Consider the following 11,322-nt stretch of genomic DNA (forward strand, 5'->3'; position numbering starts at 1 on the left):
TCTGCAGCAGGATTGAAGGGCAGCCCAGTTTCCTGTGTTCTTAGTAAGACCTCTCCCTCCAAACCCTTGCTTATCTCATTGCGCCATAGTCTACCCTTACAGATCTCTTGAGAGACCAGGCCAAAAGTAATGTAACTATTTAGAGCTTGGTATATATACCTATTCCAGTATACTCACTTAACATGTCATTGTCCCTATGAAGTAAGTTCTGCTACTGCTTGCATTTCACATTTCAAGACACATCAGATAGTGAACAGAATTGGAAGTCAGATTTACGCTGTCTGATTGCCTAGTCCAGTCTGGCAACCACCCCAATTGTGGTAAAATTAAATTGATTATCCTTTCCTCCCAGAGAGGTGGGCAAAACAATACCGTTATGTTTTCAGCCTTTGCAAATGATGCCATTTAGGCATCATTCTTGTTTTCTAGTGTTCTTTTTGGTCTCCTGCTCCCATGTTTCTCCTTTCAATAGACCTGCTCTGTTTTATTGCAGTCGTACCAGTCATCCTTCTCATTCTAGATTTTAGCACTTTACTTAATATCTTTTTTCCCTCTAATCATTTCTTGACAGTCTCAGCATCCATGTGGATCATTCATTTAGTCTCCTGAGTCTGACTTATTTCTAATGATTCTTCACCCCATTTTAGACCTTTTGTTGATAACTACATCGCTGCTCAGATTTCAAGCATCCTGTTCTCTGACTCCCACTGATACTCCCTTCCTAGCTCATTTGCTCTACAGTAATTTTGGGATAATCAGGTCCTTCATTCTGCTAAGCCTTTTTGTCATTTTTCTTAGTTCAGCTTAGATTCCACGGTCTATTACTATAATCACTCCCTTTCAACCCCTACTGTATTCTACTTGATTAAAATCATCACTCTAGCTGCTCTGTGCCTAAACACCCAGATGAGGCTATTTCACCTTAAATATTCATGATCACAGGTCCGTAATGCTATCTGTGCCTTCTTTAGTCTCTTCACTTCCTCTACTCAAAACTTTGAAGAAAAACCACTTTATCATTTGATGGTATTTATTTTACTGATACAAAACAGAGATTTGTCTCTCATGAACAAATGTACAAGCTTAAGAGAGAACAATTTAAATACAAGCAGAAGTCAAATTTTCAGGGGCTAAAATGTGGGAGAAAGTAGGTCACAAGATATCAAAGATAATTTTCTCCATGTGTCATGAAACAGGCTTTCTGAAGTGAATCTTACTCAGTAGCAGCTTTACTAAATTTGAGGACTGTCTGTTAAAATTTTTGTTTGTTTGGTACCAGGGCTGAAACTCAAGACCTCGTGCTTGTCAGCAGGTACAGTGCCACTGAGCTAAATTTGCAGCCTAAAATTTTTGTTTTGAATTCATCCCTATAGAGATTAGAAGGGATAAAACTATAGGTAGAAAGGAAGTTTTTATCTCCTGGCCTAGATTCTGCTGAAGCACTGTTTTTCATACTTTAACCTACTTTAGAATTACATGGGAGGCTTGATAAAACAGGTTGCTGGGCTTCCTTAAGGCACTAATTTGCAAGGTCTTAGGTGGCTCCTGATAATTTATATTTCCAGAAAGTTCTTAGGTGACCCTGATTGATAAACAATTGGAGAATTGTTTATTTATTTATTTTTGGTACTGGGGATTGAACTCAGGTCCTTGCGTTTGTGAGGCAGGCGGCAGAACCACTGAGCTAAATCCCCAGCCCTGGAGAATTGTTTTTGAAAGCCACTTCACTGGAGTTAGTATTCCTACAATATGAGTTATTTTTTTCTCTTCTTCTCCCTCCCCTTTTCTCTTCCCCACCTGCTACCCTCCTCCTTCATGTTCTCACTGACACATGGTTTACTATTTTTGAAGAAAGCTTTTCTTATGGTTTATTCTATGTGTATGTAATCTATGGGAGTCTGTATTGTGATTGGGTTCTTGGTGTCATTTAAATTTTTATTTTCTATGGGACATTATGTTAGGGTTTATTTGCCATATGTAGACCGTCTTTGAAATAATTGTTGAAATGTTTTGCCTCTTTAATGGGTTGTCTTGTGTTTACAATATAGTTGATTTTTAAAAAATATATCCTGGTTTCAAGTTTTTTAAAGTTTTTAAACATTTTTTGGGGGGGCGGTACCAGGGATTAAACTCAAGACCTTGCCCTTGCAAGGCAGGTGTGGTGCCACTGAGCTAAATCCCTGGCCCAAAGACTTTTTATTAGTTGATGACTTTCCTTTTTATTTTTATTTATTTATTTTTTTGGTACAGGGGATCAAGCTCAGTACCTTGTGCTTGTGAGGCAGGCAGCGGCACCACAGAGCTAAATCCCCGATCCAGTATCTAGATTCTTAATTTTCAGCTATTGGACAAAAAAAGCAAAGGAAACAATTGTAAGCTAGAGTTGTATCTGTTTTGTATTTGTGTTTATTATTGTTATACTTGAATGATAAGTTACTTGTGATTCCAGTATTTGTTCTTTTTGGGTGTTAAAGGGCCCATGAAATTGCTACTGATGAAGTTTCTCTGTCTTACAGGTATGAGCACTAAAGTTTGTGTAGATTATGTGACTGTGTGATAGTGTTTTGTGGTTTATAGTATATGATTACCCCAAGATTCCCCTTGAAAAATTCCACATCCTCTCAAATCTTGGTTCACCACTTTTCTAAGAGCTCTTGTGTATGCTTCTTCTGCTAAAATTTTACTGCATACTGCATTATATTAATGTCAACTTAGTTCGTTCATTTTGAGTATAATTGATATTCTCATTGAAAGTAGGATTAAAATCAATAAGTATGCTTGCTGTCTGAAAGAATAATTTCCCTTTAAAATCTCATTAAGTGAAGATGTTGAATTTAACACTTTTTTGGTTTCTTCTTTTGATTCTTTCCAAAGGTTTGTAAACAGATTTGGCTAGGATTATTTGATGATAGATCTTCAGCAATTCCAGACTTCAGGGACCCACAGAAAGTGAAAGAATTTCTACAAGAAAAATATGAAAAGAAAAGATGGTGAGTGAATAGTTTTTATGTAGAGTAAAGCCACCTCAAACTACTCTGATACAGCAAAGGTAAGGAAGAGAAGCAGGCAGGAAAGAGGTGAATCTGTAGGTTCACATCTTTGACTTTTTTTGGATTTGGTTTCCAAATACTTTTATTATCTGAACTCATCTATTCGTCTGTATCTAGGAATAGGCTGTTCAATTACCAGGAGTCCTATCCTTTTGGAAAGTTAAGGATCTTTCTTATCCTTTCTGTTAGTCTCTTTACACATTTTTAGTCTTATAAATCCTCCTTTCTTTTAAAACAAAATTTTTTTTTTCCTCATTGAGTTTATTGGTACTTTTTAAATATACAGTACAGTTACATTCATCATTGGGCTCTTGTACCTTTACATGACAGAACTTGGTTCTCATTTTTTCCCCTTACCCCTGTCCTCCCTTTACCCCCTCCTTTCCTATTTACAAAAAATCCTCCTTTCTTAAAGTCTGTTCCTTTAGCAAGTATTTGAGTAGTAACTTTTTATACTAGGCACTGTGCTAAAGCTCAGGTATAGTAATCTGTGTCCACGATTGCATCTTTCATTGTCTTTGCTTAAAATACAGTGTCTCTTACTTCCCACCCAGTTTGCTACCTGGTTACGAAGGGGGCATTTATACTCCCCTAACTAAATGTACCACATTTTATGTTTTAAAAAGAAATTCTACACAGACTTACATAAAGCTAGTATGTTCCTTACAGCAGAGCCAGGACTATATCCATGGTGGGAGGCAGTATTTAACTACTGAGGGCTTGTTGTTTTTTTACCTTTTGGTACAATTTAAGTATAGTCAATTAAATTTTATTAACTCTGAATTTTTTGGTTGTTGTTTGTTTAATGCTGTTAAGCAACACTGGTGTATTTCCTTCTTAGGAGTTTAAGAAGATTGGGGAGAGAGTCAAAGATAAAGGGAATAGATACGGGGAAATAAAGTGCTGCTTGTTTCCTTAAAGAACATTTTAATCCAGGAAATGATTTGGTCCTGTGATTTGCTCTGGCTTTTGGGGAAGAGGCCTGTATTTTCATTCAGTAAGCATATTAGGTCTGACTTCTAGGCTCTGCTAGAATTTGTATTTTTTCTGTGGCCTAAAATAGGCTAATTTTTGCAAAAACAAGATTTACCAGCACTGTGTTCATCTGAACTACACTCATGGGTATAAATATAGGTAGAAATGTACCAGTACAATCAGTTTAAGAAAGAAGAAAATAACATTTAAAAAAATGAGAAAATTAAAAAATGCAAATAAAGTATTTGTAAATAAGGAAGGGAGTATTTTTTCTGTGGCCTAAAATAGGCTAATTTTTGCAAAAACAAGATTTACCAGCACTGTGTTCATCTGAACTACACTCATGGGTATAAATATAGGTAGAAATGTACCAGTACAATCAGTTTAAGAAAGAAGAAAATAACATTTAAAAAAATGAGAAAATTAAAAAATGCAAATAAAGTATTTGTAAATAAGGAAGGGAGGAGGGGGGGTGAAGGGAGGGCAGGGATAAGGGGAAAAAATGAGAACCAAGACCTGTCATGTAAAGGTACAAGATCCCAATGGTGAATGTGACTATACTATATACCTATAATATCAATAAACTCAATGATAAATGCAAATAAAGTATTTGTAAATAAGGAAGGGAGGAGGGGGGGTGAAGGGAGGGCAGGGATAAGGGGAAAAAATGAGAACCAAGACCTGTCATGTAAAGGTACAAGATCCCAATGGTGAATGTGACTATACTATATACCTATAATATCCCAATAAACTCAATGAGGAAAAAAAAGAAGAAAATATTAGAACATGGGTGATAGTAAAAAATATAGTGACAAGAATGATTCTTTTACTTTGAAAGGTATTTATTCTTTTATCATTTAGTTCTTAATTCAGCAGACTTTTCATCTTAATAGGTAAGATTGTTCACTTTGCATAGTTCTAACGTAGTTTTTGGTTTTGTCACCAATGTTACTTTTGACCTTATAAAGTTTGATTAGGACTTTGGCTTAGCTGTAGCTATAATGAGAAAAGTGAATGTAAATAATAAGTAAAAATGTGAATATGTTAATGGTAATAGGATCAAAACCACTCCTATATTTATAAAAATAATAAATTATTCATATAAGCTATAATCCAAATAACTAAAAACCAGTTATATTTGGTGTTAATTTTTCTTTCTTGAGAAACATGATAGTAGTAAGGACAGTACAAACTTCCAGGACTGAATGTTTTTAACTCCTGATCTTGCACATGTATAACATTTAATTAGAAGTGACATCTTTTTCTTTCTAGACATGAATACTATCCCAGTGTATTCTATCTAAGAGAATTCAATAAGCTGGGTGTGGTGGTGCACACCTGTGATCTCAGCACTCCAGAGGGTGAGGCAGGAGGATCCCCTTGAGTTCAAGGCAAGACTGAACTACATAGGGAGACCTTGTCTCAAAAAGCAAGACAAGGGGCCGGGGATTTAGCTCAGTGGTGCCACTGCCTGCCTCACAAGCGCAAGGTCTCGAGTTCCATCCCTGGTACCCCCAAAAAACAAGACAAAGAGTACTTATTACAGGAAACTATACTTACAGCAGTGTGGCTATGGATATTTAATGATATTCTGAGATTGTTCTTTTGGTCAGTTCTCAGAATCACATCTTAGGCATGCTTAGTCCTTTTAAGTGGAATAAGACTTTGGAGCCATAAACTTATTACTAGGTTTTATCTTGGATCAGACTTGGCAGTATTCAGAAATTTATGCCATCAGTGGAGTGTCAAGAAAGCATAACTTCTTGTATTCACTCTCATATCTTGTCATCTCTCCCATCTATTGGGGAAAAAAGTTGTGTTGCTTGTGGCTATTACATAGTTTGATAATAGCTGTCACTCTGTACCAAGTGTACTAGTGTACCAAGAACTACAAGTGTACTAGTGTACCAAGAACTACAAATGTTAACTCATTAAAAACTCCACAGCATCTTTACCACATTTTATAGATTTAAAAAATGGCAGCAGGGCTGGGGATTTAGCTCACTGGTGCCGCCACATGCCTCTCAAATGTAAGGTCCTGAGTTTGATCCCTGGTACAAAAAAAAGAAAGAAAGAATGAAAGCATAGAGTTGTAGTAATTTGTTCAGATTTCATAGCCATCGAGTAGTGAAACAGGTTTGAACTCTTTCTCTTGGGAATTGTTACTCTTAACTATGTTTTCCTACTTTCCTCACCTATTTGATACAAGGTATGGGGAAGAGAATAGGAATAAACTCAGAATTACAAAACTCTTTTTAAGGGATGGGGGTAGGCAGGGTTTCCCTGTGTAGTTCAGACTGGCTTTGAACTCACTTCGTATCCCATGCTAGCTTGGAAATCTCAGCAGTCCTCCTGCCTCAGCCTCCTGAGTGCTAGGATTTTAGGCATGTGTCACCATGCCCTGATTGAATTACAAAACAAGTAATCGTGACTAGCATTGCTGATATTTGGGCATTATCTTCTCAACTTCCTCTTTTTTCTTCCTTCAGGCCCCTCTTCCCATGATTTCCTATTTATACATGACTGGGATAAAACCTGGAAAGACCTATGAAGTCAGATGGCATCTTTCCATGTCAAAGCAGCACAGCTGTGCAGTAGTATACAGATTTTGTTTTCTTGAGGCATGATCTCAGAAGCTAGTCCATCTTGGCCTCAAACTCCCACAACCCCCTCCCCTCTGCATGTACTACTATGCCTGGCTCCAGTATACATAGATTTTAGTGTAGTCTTTTTTTCTTCTAGTAGATGTTTGATTTGCTTCTGTCTTTTAAATTATAATGATTCTATGGTAATATATATATGTACCTGTTAGTTATGTGTACTTGTCCAGTTAATCTCTAAGGATAAGATTTTGGAAGTATGGTAGTACATGTAGGGCACAGCATACATTTCGGTAACAGCAACAGAAAATTTACAAAGTTCACACACAGATTAAAGATGATAGATGGGGGATTTAGCTCAGTGGTGCTGCTGCCTGCCTTGAAAGTGCAAGATCTCAAGTTCGATCCCCAGTACCAAAAAAGAAAAAAGATGGCAATACTTTAATTTGCATTTTATCACATTATTAAGTGTTTACATCTGTGTTTCCTTTTGTGAATTGATTTTGTCCATTTTTAAAGTGAAGTGAAGTTGTTGATCTTGTTAGATTTGTAATAGGCCTATATATTTTAGGTTGTCATCATCATAAATTCTTTGTCCAAATGTTACGATTTTAGGATAATTTCATTTAAAAAATTTACAGTATAGTATTAACTTGTGATGGTTAATTATAGGTCTTTTGTTTGAATAAAAGCAGCTGTGTTGTATTTTATCATCTTTGAAAAACCACAAGTAAATAAGTAAACCATAAGTACATAACTAGAAAACAGTAAATGTTCTAGTTTTTATTTAACCTTTCTTTGAATGTTTTGATTAAATGTAGTTTAAGCTCTCAGTTCTGAGTTTTCAAATAAGATTAATGTTGAAACAGTTTTATACAAAATTAGAACTGAGCTGACTGCCTCTCCTGACTTTTACGTGTTTCAGGTATGTCCCACCAGAACAGGCCAAGGTTGTGGCATCAGTTCATGCGTCTATTTCAGGGTCGTCTGCCAGTAGCACAAGCAGCACACCTGAGGTCAAACCACTGAAATCTCTTTTAGGAGATTCTGCACCAGCACTGCACTTAAATAAGGGCACCCCTAGTCAGGTGAGTAGTCTCTAAGTCTTTGTAGGGAATGAGTAGGGAAGGAAGATGGAGTTCCAAGATTTTGGTAATTCTTTAAGACAGTGACATAAGGTTGACGACAGTGGCCTTATATCCTAATGATTTATAACACATTAAAATGTTAAGTGGTAGAAATGTGTGTACAGTACTTTGTTCCTTTTATGATTGCTTTGATTTCTCTGCAGCTTTATAAGGGTGTACAGGAACATCGCTTAGGCTGTCTCTGTCATACAGACTGCAGTTAGTGAAACATGAATCCGTGGTGACTTTCAGAGCAGTAGAGCCTCTGATGTTCTTTAACAGGAAGTAGTGACATTTTCCCACATGCCTGATGATATGGCATATTTATTACTGAAATTTAGTGGCTTTGCATTATATCTTATTCTGAAAATCTAAAGTCTTTTTATAAGTTGGTAACTAGAGTTCTCTACTTCACTGTAGTTGATGGAGCTATGACATCTGTTTTTGTGTGCCATTATAGCCTCTATCTTATATATGAATGGATCTAAAGCATAGTGCTGTAGATTAAATCCTACCCGTTTGTAGTGCATCTAGGGCTTCTGAGTAATTATTTTTTTCTCATAAAAGTCTGAGTGTAAAAAATAAAGAGGAGTGAAGCCAGTACACTATAACTATGTATGAATGTGTTTAAAGTTTGTGGATTGGAGATAGTTCTATATAAAAGTTCAGAAGATCTGACTGGAAAATCTTTATAGTTATGTGGTTTATAGTCCCCAGTTGTAGGTCGCTCCCAAGGGCAGCAGCAGGAAAAGAAGCAGTTTGACCTTTTGAGTGATCTTGGCTCAGACATCTTTGCTGCTCCAGCTCCTCAGTCAACAGCCACAGCCAATTTTGCTAACTTTGCACATTTCAACAGTCACGCAGGTATGTGTCTTTTCTCAATAGCTCTAGCCTGAGATGTGTATAGAACAGCAAGAAACATCCAATCTTTATTAAGTTAGGTATCAGTAAGCATGTTTGATTGAGGCTTTTTGGTCATCCCTAAATGTTGAAGTGTAATACGTAACTGTATCTGTGTTGCTTCCTGATCACATAAGGGATTGTATGTAATGTTGAGATACTAATGTGACCTCTTTTCATGGAAAAATGGGACTTTATATATTTTTCTCTTTTACTGTGGCAAATGATAACTATTCAAAAGTAAATGGATAGCCAGGTGTGGTGGCTCACGCCTGTAATCCCAGCACTCGGGAGGCTGAGGCAGGAGGATCGCTGTGAGTTCGAGACCAGCCTGAGCTACATAGTGAGTTCCAGGTCAGTCTCAACTACATAGTGAGACCCTGTCTCAAAAAAACAAACAAACAAAAAAAACCCCCCAAAACAAAAGTAAATGGATAGTATAACCTTATGTATTGTAATGACTCATAGCAAATCTTATTTCATTCATGTTATTTTGTTTTTTGTTTTTTGTTTGTTTGTTTTTGAGACAGGGTCTCACTGTGTAAGTTGAGACTGACCTGGAACTCATTATGTAACCCAGGGTGGTCTCGAACTCGGTGATCCTCTTGCCTCAGCCTCCTGAGTGCTGGGATTACAGGCGTGCGCCACCATGCCCAGCTTTGTTCATGTTATTTTGAAGCAAATTTTAGACACACTACTTTTGCCCATATATATGATATCTGTAAAACAGGACTTTTTGTTTAACATCACAGGATTATTGCCCTAAACAGCAGTAACAATTTGATAGTTTTTGAAATTTGCATCCTAGTCCATTTTTTTTGTTTATATACCACACATATTATCTGTATGTTTGTACATACATGCTTTCACACACACACACTCATACACACACACACACACACACACGCACCTCTACATCTCTACAGTTTGAATTAGATTTTAAATAAGGTGCACATATTGCAATTGTGAGCATTGTCTCTTGAGTCTCTTAATCTATAAATTCTTTATCTTTTTTTCTCTGTAATTTGTTAAAGAAAGTGGATTATTCTGCAACATTTGCACTAGTCTGAGTTGATTACACCAATGTGATCCCGTTTAACAAGTTTCTCTTATTAACTGATTGAATCTAGAGACTTGATCAGATCCAGCTTCTTATATGTGAAGGAAGTGGCTAGGTGATATACTACTTAGGGTTTAAGGCACAAGATTTTGGGTTATCTCTTTGTAGTGTTAACTTTGATAGGCACTGCCTGATTCTATTATGCAAAATAATTTTAAATCTGTCGTCCACTGTTTATATTGCATTTATATTAGAAGCATTATATTAAAAGTATAAATGGAGTCTGTTTTGGAGGCCAGTAAGCATTGGTATGTGCATCATAGAGAGTGTACCCATCTCTGTGCAAGTGTTTCAGTACACCTCAGACCAAATGTAAGATGCTAACGTAGGAATTGATTTAGTCATTTTATAGTTTTATTTGGTAATTTGAAATTTTGCTTTGTATTATTTGACATGAGCATGTAAGTTATTAGCTGAAACTGCTTGTTTCTAACTTTAATTGTAGACAAGAATTTGAGACCTTATCTTTCTAAAATATATATTTCATAATTTTATGAGTATAGCAGAAGCTTGCTATTAGAATTGATTTCTTATATCTAAAACCCTATTTCTAGGGGCTGGGAATTTAGCTCAGTAGTGCTGCCACCTGTCTCACTGAACAAGGTCCTGAGTTCAATTCCCAGTACCAAAAAAAGGCAAACAAAACAAAACAAAACCCCGACTTCTATGTGGCAGTAGATCAGAACACCTCGTGTAGAAAGAGTACCATTGTTTCACATCTCATAATCAATTACAGTTTACAAGTTCTGTAATAAAATAACACAGATGAATCATACAATGAGATGTGAAAAATGAAAATAGGGTTTTAGAATTACTAAATATATTGATTTTTCTCAAAGAGGAACAAGAAATCTTGTTTATTTAGTAGGAAATTCTCTTTTTAAATGTTGATAATTGATGAAAATGTTTTAATACTTGTAATGTGAAATAAAGTGTATATGTTAAATGAACTTGGTATGGTCTTTCAGTTTGTATCCTGTAGTTTATCTTTTTTCATGAGCACCCATTTGTAATTGAAGAAGAAATATAAATGCTAGCAAGATTCAAGCTTATTAGTTTGATACCTTAAATTCTAGACTAAAGTGATTCCTTTCTACTCTTAGAAACAAGATTATTTAAGAAACATCTTTATTACTTTGTAATTTTGTTTAATTTGGATTTCTTTGCTCAGAGTTTGCTTGAGAAATCAGATAGTAATTTTTGTATTATTAAATTTATGTTTAATTTCCAAAGTTAGATTCCTCAGCATTTATACCAGTTATTGAAAATTGTAGATTCAGTACCTAGAAATAAAAATGGGTTCAAGTACTACAAAATCTTGTTTTGCCATATTGAATAGGTATTTTAGGCAGAATTTGGAAAATATAATATTACATAAAAATGAGCTTGCCTCACAAAAATATTTTACTATGAACTGATTTGTTCTCACACATACAACTAAGATGTTCAAAAGCACAACTTGCCTTTTGAAATAACCCAGTATATTTGAGAACCTCCTATACTAAGTTTTCTAGTTAGATGCTATATATATATATATATATATATATATA

At 35.6% G+C, this 11,322-nt stretch overlaps 1 protein-coding gene across 1 annotated transcript in view; it reads left to right on the forward strand.

Annotated features, from left to right (window-relative positions):
- Positions 1 to 11,322, forward strand: part of Agfg1 (ArfGAP with FG repeats 1) — a 64,442-nt gene that overhangs the window by 34,651 nt on the left and 18,469 nt on the right. The window contains exons 7-9 of the mRNA XM_010611742.3: positions 2,875 to 2,990; positions 7,551 to 7,713; positions 8,463 to 8,616. Coding sequence (XP_010610044.2) covers positions 2,875 to 2,990; positions 7,551 to 7,713; positions 8,463 to 8,616 — 433 coding nt within the window. The remainder of the gene's footprint in view (positions 1 to 2,874; positions 2,991 to 7,550; positions 7,714 to 8,462; positions 8,617 to 11,322) is intronic.

The sequence above is a fragment of the Fukomys damarensis genome, unplaced genomic scaffold, assembly GCF_012274545.1.
Source record: "Fukomys damarensis isolate Sample0158 unplaced genomic scaffold, DMR_v1.0_HiC HiC_scaffold_16, whole genome shotgun sequence".
NCBI lineage: Eukaryota > Metazoa > Chordata > Mammalia > Rodentia > Bathyergidae > Fukomys > Fukomys damarensis.